The sequence below is a fragment of the Nicotiana tabacum genome, chromosome 15, assembly GCF_000715075.1.
Source record: "Nicotiana tabacum cultivar K326 chromosome 15, ASM71507v2, whole genome shotgun sequence".
Classification (NCBI taxonomy): Eukaryota; Viridiplantae; Streptophyta; class Magnoliopsida; order Solanales; family Solanaceae; genus Nicotiana; species Nicotiana tabacum.
In genome coordinates, this window is record NC_134094.1 from 86,872,500 (window position 1) to 86,898,157 (window position 25,658).

General features: G+C 40.4%; 2 protein-coding genes across 2 annotated transcripts; both read left to right on the forward strand.

The window, feature by feature from the left end:
* The first annotated feature begins 13,143 nt into the window (after positions 1–13,143).
* Positions 13,144–18,989, forward strand: LOC107784664 (DNA repair protein recA homolog 2, mitochondrial-like). Its single transcript, XM_016605821.2, has 8 exons — positions 13,144–13,376; positions 13,547–13,595; positions 15,054–15,262; positions 16,034–16,121; positions 16,818–16,990; positions 17,184–17,330; positions 17,413–17,547; positions 18,285–18,989. The coding sequence occupies exons 1-8, from the start codon at positions 13,296–13,298 to the stop codon at positions 18,585–18,587; spliced, it is 1,185 nt and encodes a 394-aa protein (XP_016461307.1). The 5' UTR covers positions 13,144–13,295; the 3' UTR covers positions 18,588–18,989.
* A 2,215-nt stretch (positions 18,990–21,204) lies between these two features.
* On the forward strand, positions 21,205–21,885 carry LOC142169711 (uncharacterized). The gene has a single exon (XM_075231613.1). It carries the CDS (start codon positions 21,205–21,207, stop codon positions 21,883–21,885), a length of 681 nt encoding a protein of 226 aa, XP_075087714.1.
* Positions 21,886–25,658: the final 3,773 nt, after the last annotated feature.

A 25,658-nucleotide genomic window follows, 5' to 3' on the forward strand; every position in this document is an offset into this window, starting at 1 on the left:
TTGTCAAAGACAGTCAATGCCAACCAGACGGATTGGTCAAGAAAACTTGATGATGCTCTTTGGGCTTATAGAACGGCCTACAAAACACCGATTGGGATGTATCTATACCGGTTAGTGTTCGGGAAGGCATGCCATCTTCCGGTAGAACTTGAGCATAAGGCCATGTGGGCTTTGAAGAAGTTGAACCTTGAATGGGATGTCGCGGCAAATATAAGGATGTCACAATTGAATGAGCTTGATGAATTCCGGTATCATGCCTACACAAGCTCGTCTCTTTACAAGGAGAAGATGAAGTACCTCCATGACAAGTACATCCACAACAAGGAATTTAAAGAGGGTGATCTTGTGCTATTGTTCAATTCCCAGTTATGGATGTTTCCGGGCAAAGTGGTAAATGTAACCCCCTTTGGTGCTCTAGATTTGAAAAATAAGAATGATGAGGTGTTTAAAGTCAATGGGCATCGGGTTAAACATTATCTTGGCAAGGTTGATGATGGCCACATTGTGGCGGTTCTTCATTTCAAATGATTGGTAATCTGCGTCGTGTCGCGACATTAAATCAGGCTCTTCTTGGGAGGCAACCCATGTATCATTTTCTTTTCTTGTTTTTCTTCTTTGTTCGATAGCTTTATTTTGTGTTAATTAGTTTTGAAGTGTATGCGAGAATGGGTGTGCATTGCAAGGACTGCGTAAGAAAAATTGGCTAAGTGTCACAAAAGTGCGGACCGCACCAAAATTATGCGGCCCGCACAATCACTTTGCGGCCGCACAATTCTGTGTGCGGTCGCATAACTGGAAGATCAAAAATGCATGGTCTCTGAAGTTTGGCCTGTCAAATTTCCTTAACAATTTGCGGCCGCACTCTCTCTTGTACGGACCACAGAAATTCTTCCAAGGTACAGCTAAGGAGTGCGGACCGCACTCAAAATTGTGTGGCCGCACTCAGGTAAGTTCTGGGCCCGACGGGTCAACCTATAAATAGGGCTTTTCATAACTTTTTACACTTTACACTCTCTGAAATCTCAAGCCCTAAGCAAGCACAATGCATACCCCATTAGCTCTAAATCTTTTCTCATTTCATCAAGTTAGATTCTCGCCTGCATCATTCACTACTAGAATATTCAATCCATGTTAGATTTTTGTTCTTTCTTCTTAATTTTTGTTCTTGTTTTCTTTGATTAGTTTAGTTATTTTTAGGCCTATAAATGTCAAATGTGCTTAGTATTTGCTTCAAAATCATATGGGTAGCCTCGTATGTGTTAATTAGGGACTGAGTAGATCACTAAGCTTGTCAATTTGTGCAAACTATGTCTAAATTGTGAAAAATTGCATGAACCCTAGTTTACTGCTCGTGAAATTCAAATTATACGGCCGCATACATTTTTGTGTAGTCTGCAGTCCTTTAACTTAGGGCTTCTGTGTGCTTGAATTGCGCGGACCGCACTCAAAAATATGCGGTCCGCAGTGAAATTGTGCGCTCTACAGCAAAATATTACGGTCTGCACTGATGAATGATCAGAGAACCCAGTATTCTGAACCTGGGTTATATGGCCACACTCAAAATTATGCGGTCCACGCTTTTGGTTGTGCGGCCACACTCACTTTTGTGCGGTCCGCACTTGGCAGTACGGCCACACTCATTTTTGTGCGGTCCACACTGCCCCTTCTATTTTTCCACAACTGGCATGTAACTGTCATGCATATATCTGTGTCCTATGAACCTGAACTCCAACTAATTCTTATTGTTATGAATTACAGACGATGGTTAGATCACGTGGTAGAGGAGATACATCAAAAGGGAGGGCAGAACCCTCCCGAGGCTGAGGCCGAGGCAAAAGTAACCTACCACTTTCCATTCAGAGGACCATAGGCAAGAAACCAACCGCCAACAGAGTTACTGAACCCTCCGAGACTAGTGAGTATCTCCCATCTGGGGAAGCTTCTGAGGGTAACTCTGTGCAAGCACAGCCGGAAGCCCAATCACAACAAGTCCCGGGTAGATTCCACTTGGTAGATGAGTCATCTTCCGCTACTAGTACTTCTGAAGATTCGGAAGAGGGTAGCCCAGATTCTGAGCCCTCTTCCTCACATGCCCCGGCTGCACCAATCAATGTTGATTATGATGATGATGTCCCGGACGATGGTAGAGGGGGTGATGCTATAGTGGGGGGTTTAGAGAGGTCGAGGAGAAGGGAGATATGGGAAGACAGATTTGTCAGCTTGACTGCCTTCAATAGATTTAGAGAGTGGTGGCCCCAGAGATCGCTCACTCTTGAGCGACAATTCTTGATGAAAGATTTGGACAAGCACAACCCAAATGTCCCCAGACAGTTCCAGGAGAGAAAATGATGGAAATGGTTCACCCAAAGCATCCTCGATGCAAATGAGCACTTGGTTAAAGAATTTTATGACAATTTGGCTCACATTAAGAAGGGTACCAAGGTGACAAAAGTGCAAAATCTGAAAATCCGATTCGACTCCTGTGCTTTGAACTCTTATGTGGGATTTGAAGAATTAGAGGCAGTCTAATACTTGAAAAAGCTGGCTTTGGGTGATGCAGCTCGCCCGTGGCTAGCTGAGATTTTGGCTATTCGAGGACCAACACCTTTGTGGCTTAAAGCAGTGGTTCCCATAGTTCAGGCCACCCTAAATTTTGAAGCAAAGGGGTGGCAAACATTTGTGTGCAGCCGCATTGATCCGTGCCTAAATGAGAACAACCTCCCACTTCCCCGTGCAGTCCTGGTGGCTTCAATTATGGCTGGGTATCCGATCAACATTGGTGTCATCATGTCCACCAACATCACATTAGCTGTCCAGAAAGATGAGAGATCATACCCGTACCCGAACTTCCTCACAGAATACTTCAAAGATCAAAAGGTGGAGCCGAGGCAATATGATACAGAAGTAAAGGCCAATAAGCCTTTCTCATAGTACCACCTGCAGGGTGCTGACAACCCGAAGTTCAAGGGTAAGGCAACTACCTCCGCTGGCCAGTCTGAGGAGCCAGTGGTAGTAGTTACTGATTCAGCTGTTGAGCCTTCCGCAGCAGCCGGTCATTCCACCGAGATAAAAAACATGCCACCACTATCGTCTTCTAGACCACCAGCTTCATTATCAGTGCCAGCTTCATCCACTTATCCACAGATTGCGCTGTGAGTCTCCCAGACATTGGTGAGTCTCAACAACTGGATGCATGTAACTACTTCAAAGTTGTTTGACATATCTAATGATGTTGCAACACAGTCAACTGCCCCAACAGCACCATAGGTACCTCCGTCAGTGGAGGAAACATTGAAGAAGATTCTGGACAAACAGAAGACCATTATGGAGACTCTAGTGGCATATGTGGAGGTCATTTAGGAGTTGGGAAAGCAAACAAAGAAGATGCGGAAGTCTCAGGCATCAAAGAGGTCAGTGGACAAGTTGAGAAAAGTGGTTGCCAAAATTGCATCTGCCGTAGATCTACTACCGAAGGGAGCACCTTCATACCCAGCAGCACAGGAAGCACCAACAGTACCAGAGGCATCACATGTAGCAGGCGGCCAGTCTGAGGAGCCGGTTACGACTGCCCACACCGCTGAGGAGATGATCCAAATGCTCAGCAACCCTGTTGTCCCTCAGCCAGGTGATGATGAGATACAACTAGAGGAGATAGAGGGTGATGCGGATCCCATGCAGACTGAGACCATATGGGGAGTTCTCTTAACTCTCTATCCTTCCCTGTTCTTATTTTTGTTAAGCATTGGGGACAATGCTTATTTTGATTCGGGGGGTGGTCTATATTGATTGATTGACATTGACATGTGGCCTGTAATAACTCTTATACTATTTTTTTCCTTTATATTTATTTTCTCTTTGGTATGAATATATTATCCTCCTTCGTTTGATGTATATATTCAGTCTCCCTTAAGTATATATTCATTTTACTTCGGTTTGTATATTCATTTATCTTACTTTCCGTAGTTTATTTCATAGCTTCTTTACTTTGTCTTTCTTAGTAGTATAACGTCTTATTTACTTTAGTAGTTTCTTTTTGATTTGTTAGCTTCTTTTTACGTTTGAGTGATCAATAAGCCTTTGGTTTTCTTAGTGCCACGGTTCTTTCCAAAGGTGGATTTTGTGTGAACCGGGTGGCTCTTCCCAACGATGGATGACATGACAACCTTTTTAAGAGATTGAGTCAGTTTTCTTTTATGTTTAGGCAAATATAGTAGTAATGAATAAAAGGGTCTCAAGCATGCTTCACTTGGTACTAACACATTTACCTCCGACTTTATGGTTAAAAACAAAGTTGTTGGCATAAAATAGCTCTAGTTGTGACCTTTTGACTATTATGTTGACTTAAACAGTCATCGAGTGGTTCAGTCGAGCCATTTGTGATTCTCAATCTTAACTAGGGTTATTGTGGGCCCTCGACTCCGTTATCTTTAGCAATCCAGCAGCGTGAAAGGGGAGGTATTGAATTGCAAGTCCAAGTTCCCGTGCTAATAGTTTAGAACTTACCCCGAATATTTTTCTAGGCGAAATTCTAAGTGTAGCTTGGTTTGAGAAATGATTGTAGGCTCTCCTTTATCCGATTTGAAGTTTGAAATCTTCCATAGCCTACCAATGTGATATCCCTAGTCAACCCATTTGAGCCTAAGCCTTTTTTTTTTCTTTCTTTCAATAACCACATTACAAGCCTTTATCCGTTTTGTAATGACCTTCTCTTGGAACCTAATCTTTCCTTAGCAATCTTGAGAAACAATTGGCAAAAACATAAGTTTGAAGGAGAGACGAGGAGTTTGAAAGTGATAAAAGGTATAAAGAAGAGAAAGAAAGGAAAAAAAGGGAAGGCAAAGAAAAGAAAGAAAGGACAAAAAGAAAAATGCCAAAAAGAAAGTGAATAAAGTAGAAAGTTGAAGGGATTCAAAGAAAACAATGATGAAAGGCATGAAGTAAATAGAAAAGGAGAAAAATGAATGTCATGACCAAGAAATAGTGACGTTACGTCTCTCTAGTTCCCCCGAGGAAAAAAGAATTGAATCAAAGAGTCGACAAAGTATGAGCCAAAAAAAAAAGAGAAAATGGAGTGCTTAAGGAAAGATTAAACCATTCTATTCCAACAAGTCTTACCTTAGTCCAAAAGCCTTCATTACATCCCGCAAAATCCCTACATGATTTCAAGTTGAGTGAGCTTACATTAGTGGTGATTTACATAAGGGGAAAGCTTATGGTACTTAGAGACGGACTTGTGACATTCTTTTGAGAGAGATGAGCAAACTTTTCACAATTCTTGCGTCGAGTGTTATATTCTAAAGTGAGATATGCCAATAGAGAGTAGAAGAGGAGGAGTTTGGGATCCATAATGACATTCATGAAAGAGCGAGCTTCCTTGATGAATAAAGTCAACTCTTGATGCTCTAGTGTCATATTAGAACTATTGTACTCAAAAAGTCAAATCATTGCATTGTTGATAATTCATACGTGTTGTGGGTAATTGTTGGTCCCAATTGATCCTTGATTGATTCACCTTAGGCTAGCTGAAATATCTTTTTTTTCTAGTGGAGGTGAGAATTGCCTTAATTGCTTTAGGACAAGCAAAAGCTTAAGTTTGGGGGAGTTGATAAGTCAGGATTTTGGCCGCTTATTTGCTCTCTTTTACTTGCGTTTTAGCACAAAAATGCTTAAAGGTATTCTCGGGAACTAATAAAATGTTCTTTCATGCAGGAATATTGGGAAACGAGCCAAAGAAGTCAAAATCAACTCATAAAGGAGTCAAAAATGGACAATGACCAAAATAAGGCAAAAAGGCCCACAGTGCAGACCGCACAATACTGTGCGCGGCCTCAGAACAATGAAATATCACTGTCATATGTCCTTCAGAGTATGCAGACCGCACAATTATTGTGCGGCCGCAGAAGAGGAGATTCAGAGAGTTAGTTTTTGGGTAGGCTAAAGATATGCGAACCGCACCATAATTGTGCGGCCGCAAGATGACAAGTGCGGCCGCACTCATAATTGTGCGGTCCGCAGAAGAGAAGAATCAGAGAGCCATGTTCCAGTCCAAGTTCAAGTGTGTGGCCGCACTCAGAATTGTGCGGTCTACATAATCAAATAAAGTGCGGCTGCATCCCACTTTTATATGACCGCAGAAGGCCCAGTTGACCAGTCAAGCTCAGAGTGCGGAACGCACATAGAATTGTGCGGTCGCACAACCTCCGCAGGGGTATTTTTGTCAGATATTTTCAGCTTAGTATAAATAGAACTTTTTCTCATTTTACGGTAAGTTTTGTTTTGGGAGAGAACCTGAGCCGTTTCTTTTTACTGTTTTGAATAATATTGTACTAGATTAGCTTCTAAACATTTAATTTTCTTTCCCTAATCAATTATTATGCATTATACTTAATTTCTTCTTGTATTTCTTTATTTTTTATGAGTAGCTAAATTTTTAGCTATGGTTGTGGCCCAATCCTAGTATGGGTACTTAATGGGTGTTTGATTTAGGACTTGTTTGTGATTGGGTTAGTGATATTTAGCCTAGTTCTTGCTTGAATTCATGAATTAATGGTTGCAAACATTGATTCATGCCTAATTGACTTAGTCTCTACTTGAGAAAGAGAGACTAAGTCTAGGAAAACTTGGCTAACAAGAAATTGGGGTGAACTCAAGAAATTGATAGCCCCAATTAAAGGGGTTGAATCTAGATATAGTAAGACCCGACTTGAGCATTTATCACTTATTTTGTGCAATACCTATTTGGGCTTGAGAAAGCAAAATTGGGCAAAATTACTCAAACTACCGAGATATAAAGAGTGGGTAATTGCGTGTGATTACTATATTACAACCTCGACCAATCAAATTTTCCCTAGAGTTTACAACTTATTAGGTAACCACCTAGGTGGAAGTCACGACCCTAGATCTTTTATCATTTGGAAAACAACCAAAAGCAAAAATATTGTCTTCTGTTTTATAATTGCAATCAATAGTTTAAAGTAGAAGTAGAAACAATAAACAAGAATGTGGAAGTGTAATCTAAGGCATATCGTACAATTACACTAAATATATACCTAATCCCAATTCTAACTCCCTGAGGATTTGACCCCGACTTGCGTTGGATTTTATTATTGCTTCGACCGCCTTACTACCTATATATGTGGTGTGAGTTTGGGTGACATCATTTAACATCGGCCCTTGGGGAACATTGACCCCTCCGAAAATCATATGAATAACGTGTTGCGGTTATTCTTGCTCATTTTTTCTGTTGGACCCCCTATTTTTGAAATGATTCTTGGCTCGATCACTTAGAAACTCCCGAAGGTGCCCGTAGTTGAATAACAGGGCTACTTCTTCTCTCAGCTGTCTGAAACCTCCGTTCTGTGGCCATGGGTGCCATGATACTTGCATATTTGGTTGGGATTTCTCTGGGTTGGATCGATCTGTAGAGGTCGAGGCCGTTTAGTATCTTTGATGCATCCAATAGACGATGCGATGGCGGATGCATCAACATTGAAGTTATATTCCGACAATCGTGGTGCTTCTTTAGGTCCGGTATGCCCGTCGAAACCATTCTTGCTCATGAGCCCTCGAGAGCTCTGGCCTCGATCATTGCTCCTTTCACCTCTTACAGGGTTGCGCCCAGGTCCATTTTCCCTACGATCTTCATTATACGACCGGTATCGCTCCCTGTTCAACCTTGGTTCTCAATCAATGTCCCTTCTGGTTCTTTCAACGGGCTTGATAGGATAAACGGACCCGGAAAGAGCCCCCAGTTGTCGTCTTTGACTCTAATCTTTGATTGATATAGATTATGTACATTTGCCCAGGTAACATCCGGGTACTCAATCAAGTTCTGCTTCAACTGCTGTGAAGCAGTGAGCTTCGTTCATTTAGTCCTTGAGTGAAAGCTTTGAACAGCCCAATCATCGGCGACCGGTGGTAGATCCATTCGTTCCATTTGGAACTGAGACACAAACTCTCTGAGCATCTCGTTATCTTTCTTCTTTACCTTGAAAAGGTCCGACTTCCTAGTCTCAACCTTTATGGCTTTGGCATGTGCTTTTGCAAAAGAGTCTGCAAGCATGGAAAAAGAATCAATAGAGTTGGATGGTAAATTATGATACCATATCATCGCTCCCTTTGGCAAGGTCTCCCCGAATTTCTTTAGTAACACGAATTCGATCTCGTCATTCTCTAGATCATTCCCTTTAATTGCACATGTGTAAGAGGTGACATGCTCGTTGGGGTCGGTCGTTCCATTATACTTAAGAATCTCGGGCATGAAAAACTTCTTGGGGATCGGTTTGGGAGCTGCACTCGGGGAGAAGGGCTTTTGTACAAACATTTAGGAATCCAAACCCTTCAATATTGGTGGTGCCCCCGGGATTTGATCAACCCTGGAATTATAAGTTCCCACCTTCTTGTCGTTTGCTTCGATCTTCTTTTCCCCTCGATTCAACTCGCTTCGTTAGTTCCTCGAGCATCTTCATGATTGCGGGATCGTTCCCCGGTTCATTTCTATTTGATTTCTTTGACATCGATTTGACCTTGTGAACAACTTCCTGGGACGGCTTGGGCTCGATTTTGCTTGGTGCATGGTTCTGGTTTCGGAGCTGTGCTATCGCGGCTTGTTGAGCCTGCAACATCTTGAAGATCATTCGAAGGCTGATTCCGCCTTCTTCACCGCCATGTGTGCTCTGAGCGTCCGATCGAACATCTATGCGGACGCTATTCTCGGGATCGACGACCAAATTTGCATTAACGGCTACATGCGAGCTGACGTCGATCGGATCTACTATCGGAACTCCATCAAGGCCAACTAGAGGTACGCCATTCCCTGGTGCTATGTTGTCATTTTCATCATGGTGACCGAAGTCATTGTCCACGTGTACGAGTGCTGCCTAAGAGTTTGACATGTTGATCTTGAAATCAAAGATACTCACAAAGAAAAAGTATAAAATAGTGTGTGTTACGAGGGTTAGTACCAGCCGATCACTATTATCCATAGTTCCATGGTGGGCACCAAACCGTTTACCCGAAAAACGGATAACAATTGAATTTATACGTGGCTTTAAGGATACGTGATATAACTTGGCACAAATTGGGAAACTATATATATTAATGTTGAAATTAACTATAAAAGAAATAAATGCAAATCAAATAAATCAATTAGCCCTGGCTCTCAAGTTCGATCACCCTCAAACCAAGTGGAGAATAAACTGATACAAGAACAAAGTAAACAGATATTGAAAACCAGAAGAAAGACAGTATATTGCTTTGTATTGCATAAAAATTGACGTCTCTACAAATGATCAGACCCCCTTTATATAGTAGGGGAGTCTTACTCCTGATATAATTCTAAATACAGTAAGGAATCTAATGATAGGTTAATTAATTGGCCTCTCCTTGATATGCGCCGGGATTTTCGTCATGATTTTCGCCCAATTGCGGATATTTTGGCTTTCTGTTTTTTGGCTCGATAAGCTTCCCTCAGTCTCGCTCGGTCACTATCTTGCTCGATCTCGATCTTGGATGATCTCGATTTTAATCGGTCTTTAGACTGCGAGCTCGGCACTCAAACCTTACATCATGGTTCGATATTACACGAGTTCGAACCTTGGTCTATTATGTTCCAGTCTCGATTAGTCATTCGAATGGCAAGCTCGATTTTAATCGTATAGAATACCATAATAGTTTGTTTTCATGCACTCGTCTGCCAACTCATATGTCTGAGATAATTTGTTATTCCAATTGAGTTGAGATCCTCCTGTCTATTATCTATAGCAGAGCGAATGATGAACAAAGAGCGCACAAAATAAAGTCCAAAGTGAAAGGTTTCAATGAATTACATGTAAAAACGTAAATTTTTCAAAATATTGCTATTGATGGTGTTACTTGATACCAGACTCAAGATTGAACATGCTTTTTCGTGATTTCTTGACTAAAGTAGAAACCCCAGGCCATTTTCATGGTTAACTATGTATCTAAATCAAACTGTACATATAATCAATCCTCAATGCTTTGAATCTCTCCATCTAGTACTTTCTTCAACATCCAAAACTTACCTATTATATGGCTATAAGAACTAACCCATAATCCAAAGGTATGTATCATAGATTTATAATGCATTATATGACTCAACATAATTGCCCATCCACCTTTTTACAAACTGTACCAAATCTTTACAAACTTATCGTACCATCTTAATGGATTTATTTATAGTCTTTTAGATGACTATTTATATCAAAAAAATTCAAACCTTATTCTAAGACCACTTTTATTTTCCTTCACTTTCATTCTCCATATACCATTTGTAGTTAATTTCAGTTGATCAACAAAGAGTAAATTACAGTACACCAACAAAAAGCACAAAACATGGGAAAATACATTGAAGAAACAACAAGACTAAATAATCTTTGTGGGTACTTACATAAAAGAAACAAAATCTAAATGAAAGATTAAGAAAACACAAAAAAAATCAACTAATGTTAATTAAGTGGTAAGAAAGCACAAACAATGAGCAATTAATCTAAGATAGCAACTATGGCTTTAGAAACCTTAACAAATTCGTAGGTTTGTGTAAGTGTCTCAGATCCAACCGTTGCACATGTTAACTAAATAGAAGTATATCTTAATACAAAAAAGTTAACTTAGACGAAAAGGGGAGAAGGGTGACATTACCAACTAATGATAATAGTGGTTGATCTTTTTCTCAAATTACCTATAAAGAAATTGGTCCCCAACCATTTTGTGATCGATTCTGCAAGAAATTGAAGCGAAATAACCGAAAGCTAAATTGGTGAGTACATGTACTAAAAGGACAGTCCAAAGTTGTTTTGCCTGTTAAAAAAACAGAGAGAGTAAAAAGTGAAGAATAACAGATTGGATGTTGAAATTGTGGATCATAAATTTCAGAAGGAATAATTTTTTTTTTAAAATGGAAAAGGTTACCAACCTTTTATTCTTAAGTTACCAATCACGTGTGCTTCTATTTTGGCTGTAGGATTGATGGATTTTTAGTGGTCAAAAGAAAAATGTCATTGGAACACTGAAGAATGGAATACATGAAAGGAACTTTTTTTATCATGGAAGAGAGAGGATGGATAGCAGAGTTCAAAATTACCGCCATCAAGAAGAAACGGTTTGGTAAAGCTACGACTATCAATGAAGGAAAACGGAACGTTTGCGTTTCTCCAATAAGTTAACCGTTCGGATTAGTTAATTAATGGGAAAAATAGGATAAAGCCTTAAATGTTTGCGGAAAAAGATAAAAAAATTCTGATCATTAAAGCATGCCACGTAACCGGGCTAATGCCCCTTAATTTTATATATATATATATATATATATATATATATATATATATATAGAGAGAGAGAGAGAGAGAGAGAGAGAGAGAGAGAGAGAGAGAGAGAGAGAGAGAGAGAGAGAGAGAGAGAGAGAGAGAGAGAGAGAGAGAGAGAGAGAGTTTTAAATATTTTTTATCATTTAATCTTGATTAATTAATTTTTTTTTAACACTTCATCACATAATCATGCTAAATTTAAGTGGTTGTTTGATTTAATGAAATTGATAACAAATAAACCTTTTAACTATAACTTACATTAGAAGTTATTGTTTTAGATACGGAAAAGGGTAAAAAAACATCCCTGTACTATTCGAAAATATTCATTTAGACCCCCGTTATACTATTGGTCCACTATAGTCCCGACGTCATAGAATTGGTACAAAAATACCCTTTCGTCGTTAAGACCCTCCACCACGTCAATATTATCCCATGTGACCTGATATATTGCTGAGGTGGATGCCATGTGGCATGCCACCTCATTGCATCTATCTCATTTTACCTTTCCCCTACTTCTTCTTCTTCCACACCACATCCCTCTTTACCCAACCACCGCCAACTCCTTTACCACGCACCTATTCTTTCACCCCAAGTCTTGACACCATCAGATCACCATTCTTTCGCAAAAAATTAAACTGAATCGAAATCTTGCTTTTTTATGAACTGTACTTTTCCAACAAATCATTTGAAATCAAATTGAACACGGCGATGGAGATGGAGAAGCAGAACACTGAGGATCTTTACATTGATAAGAAGCAGAAAACAGGGAATCAACAGGATGAGGCAGCTAAAGCTCCTCGGTCTCTAAAAAAGCCTCGCCAAAATAAAACTTAAGTAGGAAAAGGTCGACTATAATTGGGTTTTAGCTCGGGGAAATTTCTGCTTTGCCCTCCAATTTGCTGTCATTCTCGTGTGAACATATGCGATACGGGAGATAAACTCTTTAAAATTTGGATACTTCAACAAAAAAAACAAATGCCTAATCTCAATGAAAAATCTAATGATATGGTAACTAGTGTAGAATTAGTAATACTCTTTGATTATTTCTATCTCTAAGCCTAATTAACTATTGTTCAGAAGCTCTTTGCTTATTATATGTACTAGTAAAGATCGAATGTTTATGTTACTGTGGATGTATTAAGAAACTTGGTATCATTACAAAAATCTGAAATCAAATTGAAAAATGAAACCCAAAAATCAAAATTTTCGTTTCAGTTTGATTTTCGGTGAAAGCATGGTGATTTAATGGTGTCAAGATTAGTGATTGGATAGTGGTGGAAGAATAGGTGCGTGGTAAATGAGAAGGTGATGTTGGTGGTAGTTGGGTAAACGAGGGAGGTGGTGGTGGAAAAAATAGGGGAAGGATAAACTTGGATATAGATATGATGAGGTGGCAGACCAGCTAGGCAATATGTCAGGTCACATTGGATAATATTGGCATGGTGGAGGGTCGTAACGATGGAGGAATATTTTTGCATCAATTCTATGATCGTCGGGGCTGTAGTAGACCAATATATAATGGAAGGTATAAATGAACATTTTCGAATAGTGAAAGGTATTTTTGACCCTTTGCCATTTTAGATATTTCTGTTGTTTTTGGTCTATTTTTGATGTATGCACAACTTTTCGAGATGTAGTCATTATTTTTTGTTAAGTCTTTCTTTCTACGGTTTTTGTTAAATTAAAGTCAGAATTTATTAAATTTTAACAAAGACAAAAAAATGCTCTTTGACAAACTTAAAAAATTAAAATTGCGTATGATATATGTAAGTGATTATTTTAAATTTAATCCAAACATAAGGGATCATCTATGTCAAAAAAAAAAAAAAAAAAAAAGGTTGCCCCTTTTTCGTTCCTAAAATAGATGGAGAATAAGAAGAGAAATATAACGGCGAATTCATGGCGGGACTTAAGAGCACTGCAGCTGCTAAACCTCCAAGCTAGAAGCGGCACAAATGCTCTACTGATCAAACCATGGTGCCTCATTCACTTCAATTTCTCCGTTTCATTCCCTCCTCCATTCGCCGCCTTTCCATTTCCCCCTACAAACCCCAGGTAATTTTATTCTCTCTTTACGTATACACAATTAAAAATATGGATATTTGTTAGTTTGAACTTAGAATTCAGTCATAAGTATAGTTTTTATCTTGTTCGTATTATTTTTGCTTTTTGTTATAAGTTTTCTGCTTATTATGTGTCTTTTTTGGGGCTTAATTATTTATCAGAATGGAATTGCTTGGACAAGGATGTTGAGCACTGATGCATCTTGGGCAGGTGATAAAAACCATCTTTTCTTGTTTAGTTTTATTTGTATGATTCTAAAGTTCAACTCATTTTTAATTAACATAAAAAGTTCAAATATATTTTTTTTGGGGGAGGGGGGTAACCTTCTATACGTTCTTGACAGCCCATCTTTGTCCCAGTAGAGTCTTTCATGGGTACGTTTCGGTCCTCTTCTCTATTACTTAGAAAAATGAGCCACCGGTTCAGGTACAAGATACTATCATTACCGCCTGGACAATTAGACATCCAACCCGTAATCGCAACGACCCAATTGCAAGAGCGGAGCTCTACCAACTGAGCTATATCTCCCGGAGCCAAGTGGAGCGTGCATGAAGTAGTCGGATTCTTCTTCTATTCTTTTCCCTGGCGCAGTTGGGCCATCCTGTACTTGAACCAGAGACCTCACCCGTGAAGTAAATCATCGCACCTACGGTCCAACCAATTGGGAGAGAATCAATAGATTCCTTTTCGGGAGCGATTCATCCTTCCCGAACGCAAAAATTGAATTTGATATATTATAAGACTTTGGAACAATTAGAAAATTATATTATAAAATGCTTGGTTGCAAGTTCTGTAATTGTCTGGTGCTTTTGTGTTATACATACCATTTGTATCTAGTCTTTCAAACTTTTCGATGGCTGAATTTTGCTGTACCATGTTTCGAGGTTAGAATTATGTAGCAGGTTTTCTCCTTGAGTCCCTTCTTGACATTGTATGCATAATCCCCATGTGAAGCTTTCTTGTGTTATTCTATGTGATCCGAATAACACTGACTGGGAAAGGGGAAAAAAGAGAGTGCATAATATCGGTTAGTTACACCGAGAGTTAAAAAGGGGCAAAAAAAGAGAGTACACATAGAGTTAAATGTTTCTAAATATCTTGTTTCTTGATTAGTCAAAGATTAGACATCAACCCTTAATATATTGAGATTAGGAAGAAGAAATTATTCTGTTCTGCCAAGAATATTGAACATGTTGATTTTTAGTTGATAGCTGTTTACCATGGCAACTCATTCTCAGCTATGCAGCTAGCACATCTATCCAGAAGTCTGCATGGTATTTTTTTTTTTTTGAGAAAGAACTCTACTTGGTAAAATTTGTTTTGCATTATAGTGTGGTATTACTATATATGTTTCGATTTAGTATGAAACATAATACTTATTGCCGTAAAATATCGGTTCCCTTGCAAATCAAAGAGCAATTATTTGGCAGAAAACTCGACAAATAGGAAATAGGACGAGATTACGTTCTCAACTAGTAAATGTATGTAAGATAATGCTTTTTTGTATGCTGCCAAACCAATTGCTTGTCTCCAAGTACAGTTTTAGGTTGCTGTTACCTATTGGTGTTAAACTGCATGAAATCTTTTTGTGCCTTCATCGTATATCATGCTCCTCGAGCATTCAGGCGTCTCTTGATAACTCCAACCTTGTTTTTTGTTGAATCTCAGAAGGTGAATTTGATGATATCCAAGATGATACCAAAACATCAGAGAAAGCCACTGCATTGCATTCGGCCCTCTCGCAGCTTGTAGGTGATTTTGGCAAAGAATCAATGTTGTCCTTGCAGCGCTTCTTTGGTGCTAGACGACGTGCACCTGTTTTACCTACTGGCTCGTTGAGGCTTGATCTAGCACTTGGGATTGGAGGACTACCCAAGGTGATTTTATATAAAGTGATTACATTAGATGTGCTTATTTCCAAATGTGGATTTTGTCTCCGATACCGGTTGCATAAATGGGGTCTTCATGTAGTGCTGATGTGCTGTTCTCTAAATTTTGAATCCCAAACAAGTAATGGCTGATTTTCTGTTTTCCTGTATGTGCAAAGGGCCATGAATGTCTGATCTCTTGAAGCATTTTATTTGTTAGGGTTTGCAATTTTCTTTTGCCAGACTTTGGTTTCTTTTGTGCGGAGAGGATTAGGACAGTATAGTGTATATTTGTCTTAACTTATCTTGAAAATAACCATATTGGATGTAAAAATCAGCTGCTGTTCTCAACCAACTTGTTTAAGGCTAGCATCCAATTAAAAGTGGTTCTTTATTGGCTTTCAGTGGCATAATTGTCTGAGGATAGTCATGTGCCTAGTGCATTCTCTTTTTCTGCTGTGAGGTTCACCAAATGGATATATGTCATTGAACAATAGGAAGATGCTAGTGCCATTTGTCACCATAGTTCCTTTTCCTCTGGGGAAGGGTTCTTCCAGTACCGTAGTAGTTTCCGGGGATGATTAGTTATAAAATAATGATTTCAGTGCATGTTGCTTCTCTGGATCAAATTACTTCTTCGTGTGTTTTAAATTTGTAGTAATCTGTATAATGATTTTAGTGCCTGTTGCTTCTCTAAATCAAAGTACTAAGATATTGTTGTTGTAACAAGGATATTGCGGGGTATTAACACTTGCTGTTCATTTGAATTTTCTTCTAAAGGGAAGAATTGTTGAAATTTATGGACAAGAAGCATCTGGGAAGACAACACTTGCCCTTCATGTAATTAAAGAGGCTCAAAAGCTTGGAGGTGAATAATTCAATGACCTTTTACTAGTCACATTATGTTTTCCTAGCTTATTATTTATTCATATTGTATGAATGGAAACTTTATCTTTTCCAATTGGGTACTATCCTTACTTTTTTCTTTTGCATAGTTGTCATGGCAGCAAATTTTTTGTGCTTATATAAATGAGCATATTATATTGGCTAAGAAATGGATTGAGTGTTCTCGGAGTTTTGTATGTCGCAGAACTGTCTTTTTTTTTTTTTTGGAAAATGATTATGTCGTAGAACTCTCAAGAAAAGACTACTTTTATTGTGATCTTGTTCTCAAATTTTGATTAGAAAACAACTAGATCTTATTTGATCTAGTTTGACACAAAAAGTGATACCACTTGAAACGAGGGGCACCACAGAATGATTGAAAAAACGACCTTAGACAGTAGTGATATTAAGCATTTTGATCTGCAGATATACATATTGCAATCCATATTGTTTCCAACCTAATTACTTAGAAGAAATTAATGAAGAGTAAACAAGAAAGTGGCTCTTGCTCTCAACGATAAGGATGATTTACCTTTTGGAAGGAAACATTTCAATGTTTAGCATGAGATAATGATATCCAGAATGGTAAGTGTGAAATCTTTACAACCATTTCAGTTTTTCCTTCCTCAAACAGTTTTCAAATTAGTTTCCTCTCATCCTATTATCTTTTTACTGATAGGTTACTGTGCATACCTGGATGTCGAAAATGGAATGAACCCCTCTCTTGCTGAAGCAATAGGGGTTAATGTAGAAAATCTCCTTATTTCACAGCCAGATTCTGCTGAGAATCTGCTAAGTATTGTTGATACCCTGACAAAAAGTGGATCCATGGATGTAATTGTGGTTGATAGTGTAAGTGCTACCCTTTATAATTCAAGGCTGATTTATTTGCTCCAATTTTCCCAATATGTGTCAACAATTCCCTTTTTCATTCTTGTATTTTCTATAATGTACCCAACCTGTTACTTCATCATATTGATCCCCTAGACTCAGGCTGCTAATTGAAATTTCTAGTTTTATTTTTTAAATTTTTTTCTTTTAACAGGTGGCAGCTCTTGTTCCCCAACTTGAGCTTGATGCTACTTTAGGTGACTCTCCTAAAGGCTTACAATCAAAGATAATGACACAAGCACTACGTAAAATTCATTATTCGTTATGCAACTCTAGCACACTAATTATTTTCGTTAATCAGGTTTGTTCTGGTTACTAGAACACATTATATCTTGCAATCTGTTTTCTGTTACAGCTGGCATACTGATCTGACCTCTTTTTAGGTAAGATCGAACAAAAGATTAGCTCGAGGCTCAGGGCGTATGGAGGAAGTAACTTGTGGTGGAAATGCTTTGCCTTTTTATGCTGCTGTACGACTTAGAACGATTAGAAAACAATTGCTTAAGACCAAGGATAAGGTAAATATTGCATTTTTTGACTCATTGGTTCGTGCCTTCAGAAATATTTTGTAGTAGGCCAATTATGATATGAATTGTTCCGAATATGTCATTCCGGTCTCTTTTTTATGAGCATGAGAAGGAGAGAATGCTATTCCCTACTGACAGTTTAATTTTCTTTTACAAAACATAATTAATCAAATAAACAACTGAAGTCATCAGGGTAAAAAGCTTAAAATTTTTTAAGTTACGCCATCGGACCCAGACATGTGTGTGTGTTAATTGTTTAAGAGAACATATGAAACTACTTCATTTTGGATATTTGAGATGCTCATTGGCTAGGAGCTAATCAAATAGACGCGAGTATGATCTATTAGTCATTTACAGTGTGTATTACTTTCAGATTGGAAGACCTCTCAATCTGTGATCCAGATACATTGGCTTATGATTTTTCTTAAATTGTGTACACCTGCTATTACTGTACTATTCACTCCCTCTAGCAAAACTGGAGAGAGCTTCTGCTCCTCTGCTGTTCTATAGTGTGAATCATTCTGGGCGTCATGTCTCCATCCTTAATCCTTGCATTCACCCCAGGAAAAAAATTAAAAAGAAAACTCTTTACCTGCTTGTCTTTGTTTTGTAATACCCTTTGTTTCCAATGGACTTGTCTGAGATGAGTTTAAGTGATGTTTTGTCACTTACTCTATTAGTTATCTTTTAACTAGAGTAGTACTTGGCTTGAATTTTTTTTTTTCCAGATTACTGGTCTTGGGATCTGTGTAAAAGTGGTTAAAAATAAGCTAGCCCCTGCAGCAACAGAAGCTGAACTGAGGATACAGTTTGGAGGAGGCTTTTGCATAGAATCTGAGGTTTTGGAATTGGCTTGTGAACATGAAGTCATTCTGAAAGGAGGAGGGAGCTACTTCATAGATGGACAGGTTTTAAACAGTAGACAGGATGCTGAAGATTATCTAGCTGCCAATGGTGCTGTTTTAGCTAAGATAGTCGATACTTTAAGAGATCAGCTATTTGTGAACAAGATGGTAAAAATAACTGATTAGATAGTCAGTTTCTGGTTTTAATCAACACCAAAAATTTTGCTGCTTCGTCCTGCAACAGTATCCTGCTAAAGCCCGCCGAAGGAAAGCTATGTTAATGAGCAAGGAGCAACTGTGCGTTTATTTCCTCTGTGGAGCATCTGCAGCAACCATGCTACGCAATAACCTGCTTATGGACTTCCTCTGTCACTGTAGGAAAGGCATGCCTATACTTAGACAGGACTTCGGCCATTGCAAACAATGGTTCTAGGAAATGCCATGTCCTTCTAGAATAGTTGTGAATCTTCTTTCTGTCTTATGATCAAGTATATATTTTATTTTGTTTTGAGATGTGAGATCACTAGAGTTGTTGCTGGACTGTGTTATCTTTAGTTCAAAATATACAGGAGGGGCTCTATTATGATATAAGCATGTGAGAGTCACATGAGTAGTTAATTGGTTAAGAAGGTAGGTAGTCTGTTAAAAGTAAGTTAAGGGTGTTTTAGTCTTTTCAGCTCTTCTTTCTTCTTCTTCTAGTATATATCGACTGTATACGGTAGTGGAGAGCAAGCTTGCCCATTCTCTCAATAACAGAGCATTGTTCTAGAATTTTCCTCCATTAACCGCCTCAAGCAATTCTCAGAGTTTTGACATGGTATCAGAGCGGCATGTCTGGATCGCATCACGTCGATTTTTGATTTCAATTTCTGAACTCATTTCTGTTCTCAATTTCTGATTTCTTAATTACTCGAAGTTTGATTGCAATTTGACAAAATAGTCGATGTCGGACGTAGATTCATCCATGGCGGAAACTATGTCGATAGATCACAATCATCCTCTATATGTTGGTCCTTCCGACACACCTAGCTAAGTTGTAGTTCCTGTTAAGCTTACAGGCTCAGAGAACTATGGGTTATGGAGTAGGTCGATGCGGATCGCTCTTTTGGGGAAGAAGAAGCTAGGTTTTGTTACTGGAACATGCAAAAGGGATGCATATTAAGGAGAGTTACTGGAACAGTGGGAAACATGTAACGCCATTGTTCTATCATGGATTATGAACAATGTAGCACTTGAACTGTTAGGTGGAGTTGTGTATGCATCAGATGCGCACCTAGTTTGGGAGGATTTACGCGAAAGGTTTAACAAAGTGAATCGTGTAAGAATTTTTCAATTGCATCGTGAAATTACAACTTTGGCATAAGGAACTAGCTCTATGTCCGTGTATTTTTCGAAATTGAAGGAATTTTGGCATGAGTATGATGTTTTGGTTCCATTCCCAAATTGTTGTGAAAAATCGAAGGATCATGTAGAGCAGTTGCATCAACAGAGAGTTATTGTACCGACCCGCATATTTTCCGCCCAAATTTGCCGCCTAAAGGGCTGCCAAACGAGCCAAACTTGGTTGTCAAAGACCAGAAGGTCTTTACACATGGGGGCAACAATCCGCCAGGCTGTCCGGGCCCTTATAGATGCCACACTCTGCCAACAAAGTCACATGCAGCACAACTGGGTAGGACCACAGCCTGTCTGGGCGAACATGGGAGCAACTCACTGCCAGCAAGGGCATGTGCTGCACATCTGGGTAGGACCACAACATGTCTGGGCGAACATGGAGGCAACTATCTGCCAGCAAGAACTGGGGCACAACAGCTGGACAAGACTATTGCCACATGGGCTGCCAAGACATTCATGGAGATCACATGATGCCAGCACAAAGCAGCGCACCACAGCTGGACGGGTCCACAGCCAACCTAGCTGCATGTGGACATTCATTGTATATATAGACATGTATATGCCTTGTTAGAGGGCAGATCTCTTTACTTGTATTTTTCTTCTTTTGTACATGAATTAAACCCGAAAATTGGCCTTGGCCTCCCATCTTTGTGTGTCTTTCATTTCGTTATCTCTCCAACCTTTGAGTTTGTGTGATTGCCTTGGTTCAAGCACGACATTGTGCTTGTTTGTTGGTTAGGACTGAAGCAAGAGTAGTAGTCAGGATATCTTGCTATCCTCACGGGTTACTAGAAAAACGGCCCCGTGACAACTGGTATCAGAGCGAGGTTAATCGACCATGGCAACTGATGGAGATAATGTTTCCTTAGACAACATTCGTGGGAGAGACGAGTCACCAACAAAACGGCAGAAACCAAAGAAGAGAGGAACGAGCAAAGCACGAGATCCCGCCATAGCCTTAATAAGTGAGGCACCAGCTTTGATGCTGCCCCCACAACAGGTTAGCCGTGGTGAAGATTGTTAGGCTTCTACCTCAAATCTCTTAAGCATGAGAATGGATCTCACAGAAGCTGGTTTAGATGCTTTAAATCGGCACATGGGAGTTGTTGAACACAACTTCAACGCGCTTGAGTCTACTACCCTAGACGGACTAGGGGAAGTCAAAGAGACGTTAGATCAAGCGATTGATGAGCACAGGGAAGGACTGGCCAACCTTGAGCTAAAGTTGACCGAGGCTTTATCGGCGTTGCACGGGGAAATTGAGACCCTAAAGCAACAACTGAAGGCAGTAAAGTTAGCCGGTGGCACTGGACATGTAACGGTGCGTGGAACCATGATCGAGGGCCTAAAACCGAAGGAGTTTAGGGGAAAATGAGACGCTCAAGAAGTAGAGAACTTCATCTGGAAGATGGAAGACTACTTTGAGCACCTTTGCATCGTTGATGAGGCTGCCAAGATCCGGGCAGCAACGATGTATCTTGCCGATACCGCCATGCTTTGGTGGAGACGGAAGAAAGCCGACATGGAGAAGGGAACTTGCTCCATCAAGAGTTGGGATCAGTTCAAGTTCGAACTGAAGCGCCAGTTCTACCCCCAAAATGTTGTCAATGAGGCACGTAGGAAGTTGAGAGAGCTCAGGCAAACAACTTCCATAAGTGAGTACGTGAAGGATTTCACTAAACTCATCCTGCAGATTCCGAACATGGCAAGCGATGACTTGCTATTCACTTTTGTGGATGGCCTTCAAAACTGGGCCAAACAGGAAGTGCAACGACGTCAAGTCCAAGACGTCGATGAAGTTATCGCGATGGCTGAGTCCTTAAATGATTATAGGACAGAAGCCACAAAGGCAAGGGACACCAACTTCAAATCGGATGGAGACCATGGATATCGGGACAAGGGCAAGCAAGTTGCTGCCCCGAACCGCGATTCCAGACAAGGCAACAAGGCGTCTAATTGGCGTGACCAGTATAACCAAAGGAGGAAGGAAGTCGGTCCTCGCAATGGTTGTTTCATCTGCAAGGACACTAGTCATGGTTACAAGGATTGTCCTTTGAAGAAACTCGGTGCCTTAATTGCGGCCGAGTAGAGGCTAACATAAGAGAGAGTCCAAGTTGATGAACATGCCGAAGCAGAAGTTCAACAACCGCCAGCCATAGCTCATCTTGGCAACATGATACTGGGCGCGATAATAGCCAAGAAGCCTGCTTTAAAGCCAGCTGCCCAAGGGAAGCATGGCATCGTCAAACTGGTTCACGCGTTAGGCGACGATGTGATTGGCAAGGAGCGCCAATCAAGGGAGCCAGGATCACTGTTCGTGGATGCACAATTGAACGGACAATTTGTCCGTATCATGGTAGACATCGGCGCGACACACAACTTTGTGTCCGAAGCAAAGGCTAAGTCACTTGGCCTTAGGTTTGGTCCTAGCAATTCTGTGCTGAAGATGGTAAACGCCAAACCCACTAACGTGAAAGGGGTTGCCCGTAATGTGCAGCTCAACTTAGGAGCTTGGCAGGGAAACGTGAGTTTCTTTGTCGCTTCCCTAGATGTGTTTGATCTGGTACTGGGGCTGGACTATTGGGATGAAATGAGAGCCTTCATCTTCCCATATCTCAACGAGATCTACATTTATGACCCGAAGGGTCCATGTGTGGTACCGACAGTTCGGGTGCCACAAGTTGTTAGTCAGTTGTCCGCGATTCAAATCGTGTAAGGCTTTAAGGAAGAGGGAGCACCGATTTTGGCAATCGGGACAGAGACTAAGGAGGTCAAGGTGGACAAAACCTTGACTCCATGTGATCCGCAAGTCCTTAAGGGGAATAAGGACTTCATACCGTGGGCGAAGCCACCTGCCATGGGTCCGTACATGGCACCTCCAAAGTTGGAGGATTCAAGGAAACAACCTGAAGAGTTTCTTGGGTCGAGGCATGTCAGTCCGTCAGAGGCACCTTGTGGAGATAAGGGTGATTTGGAGCGGAGGCAATCCAGCCGGCGAAATATTTTCGTAACCCCTCCGGTCGTCGACAAGGAAGTCGAGGCCATTATCAACCATCGGGTGATACAATGAGTAGGTTGGGGAAATTCAAGCGCCCAATTTCTTGTCCGTTGGAAGGGGCAACCACCAGATGAGGCATCGTGGGAAAAATATGAGGCGCTCTGGCTGTTCAAAGATCAAGTTCACGATTACTTGAACCGTTGTGGCGCCGCGGTCGTCGCCATTTTAAGTGGGGGAGCGTGTACCTCCCCGCATATTTTCCGCCCAAATTTGCCGCCTAAAGGGTTGCCAAACGAGCCAAACTTGGCTACCAAAGACCAGAAGGTCTTTACACATGGGGGAAACAATCCGCCAGGCTATCCGGGCCCTCATAGAGGCCACACTCTGCCAGCAAAGTCACATGCAACACAACTGGGCAGGACTACAACATGTCTGGGCGAACATGGGAGCAACTCACTGCCAACAAGGGCATGTGCTGCACAGCTGGGTAGGACCACAGCCTGTCTGGGCGAATATGGAGGCAACTATCTGCCAGCAAGAACTGGGGCACAATAGCTGGACAAGACTATTGGCACATGGGCTGCCAAGACATTCATGGAGATCACATGATGCCAGCACAAAGCAGTGCACCACAGCTGGACGGGTCCACAGCCAACCTAGCTGCATGTGGACATTCATTGTATATATAAACATGTATATGCCTTGTTATAGGGCATATCTCTTTACTTGTATTTTTCTTCTTTTGTACATGAATTAAACCTGAAAATTGGCCTTGGCCTCCCATCTTTGTGTGTCTTTCATTTTGTTATCCCTCCAACCTTTGAGTTTATGTGATTGCCTTGGTTCAAGCATGACATTATGCTTGTTTGTTGGTTAGGACTGAAGCAAGAGTAGTAGTCAGGCTATCTTGTTGTCCTCACGGGTTACTAGAAAAGCGGCCCCGTGTCAATTATGCAGTTTTTATCTGGATTAAATGATTCGTATGATCAAGCAAGGAGGCAAATTCTCATGAAAACCATTGCTCCTTCTCTCAACCAGACCTATGCAATGATTATTCAAGATGAAAGCCAGCAGACAATTGGTGCAAACCTGATAACTGATAAGGTGCAACCCCTAGCTATGCAGGCAAGAAGGGGAAGGGGAAGAAAATAACTCATTCAATGTGAATTCTGTCATTTGAAGGGACATACTAAAGAGAATTGTTACAAAATTTTAGGTTATCCTGCTGATTTTGTTCCAAAGAGAAGATATGGTGAAGTTGTGAAGAATGGAGGAGGTTGGCAACAAAACTCTAATGTTAATACAGCAGGCTGGCAGCAGAATTCTAATGCTGGAAAACCAGGAGGATAGAATGCAGCTGGTAAGCAAGGTGGTTGGAGAAGAGAGCCCATAGCAATAATCAATAATGCAGATGTGTCTTCATCATGTGTGCAAGGCAATGGAGATAATGCATTTAGAGCTACTGAAGCAAATGAAACCAGGGGATACCACTACTTCACGGATGACCAGTACAATCAGATACTGAACCTGTTGAGCAAAAAACCTGAAGAGCACCATGCCAACATGGCAAGTACATGTACATGTACATGTATAATCAACTGCCTAATGACAAGTTATACACAAAATCAAAAGAACAAGGAGTGGATTATAGACTCAGGTGCCACCCATCATATTACCTCTGATATAGAACTGTTAACAGATACTAAATGCACAGGGAAGACAGACAAGGATAGAGTACATCTTCCTACTGGAGAAAAGGCTGACATTACTCATACCGGTAGTACAACCTTGTTAGATAGGAGGACAATCAAAGATGTGCTTTATGTCCCAAACTTCAGGTTTAACCTATTATCAGTGTCAAAGCTAACTAGGGAGCTGAATTGTAATGCCAACTTCTTTCTTGACTTTTGTGTGTTTCAGGACCTTTGGAATGGCAAGGTGAAGGGGATTGGTAGAGAAAGAGGAGGTCTATATCTGCTCAAGGGTGATGTGGAAGACTAGCTAGTAGAATAAGGATTTTCAATGCTATGAGCAGGATGACTGAAGGTTCTTGTGGCCTGTGGCACAAGAGACTAGGACATCCTTCCTTATTAGTGATGAAACATATAGTAAGTCTACATAATAAAGTTAGCAGTATGCTGCAAGATAGTTGCCTTGTATGCCCTTTGGCAAAACAAACTAGACTGAAATTTCCATTAAGTGATTCTAGAACAGATACATTGTTTCATCTTGTGCATATGGATTTATGGGGACCTTATAAAATTGCTACCTTTGACAGAAAACAATATTTTTTGACAGTTGTGGATGACCATTCTAGATATATATGGATATTTTTTCTGCAGTTAAAGTCTGAAGCCATAGTAGCAATAAAACAGTTCTTGACCATGGTTAAGAATCAATTTGGCATTGTGGTTAAGGTGATAAGGTCAGATAATGGGACAGAATTCTTCAACAAGCAATGTGTAGAATTGTTGAATGCTCTGGGTATTATCCATCAAAGTAGCTGTCCTTATACTCCACAGCAGAATGGGATAGTGGGGAGGAAGCATAGGCACATACTTGATACTGCAAGAGCCTTAAGGTTTCAAGGCTCAATTCCAATCAAATACTGGGGAATGTGTGTCAAAGCTGCTGTCTATTTGATCAATAAACTACCATCCAGTGTCCTAGGGGGCAAGACTCCATATAAGGTCTTGTATTACAAGAAGCCTAGTCTTGCACATCTTAGAGTTGTAGGATGTCTTTGCTATGCTACAAATGTAGTTAAGACAGATAAGTTTGCAGAAAGGGCCAGAGCAGCTGTTCTTATGGGCTATTCTGAAACTCAGAAAGGCTACATTTTATTTGACTTACTCACAAGGTAA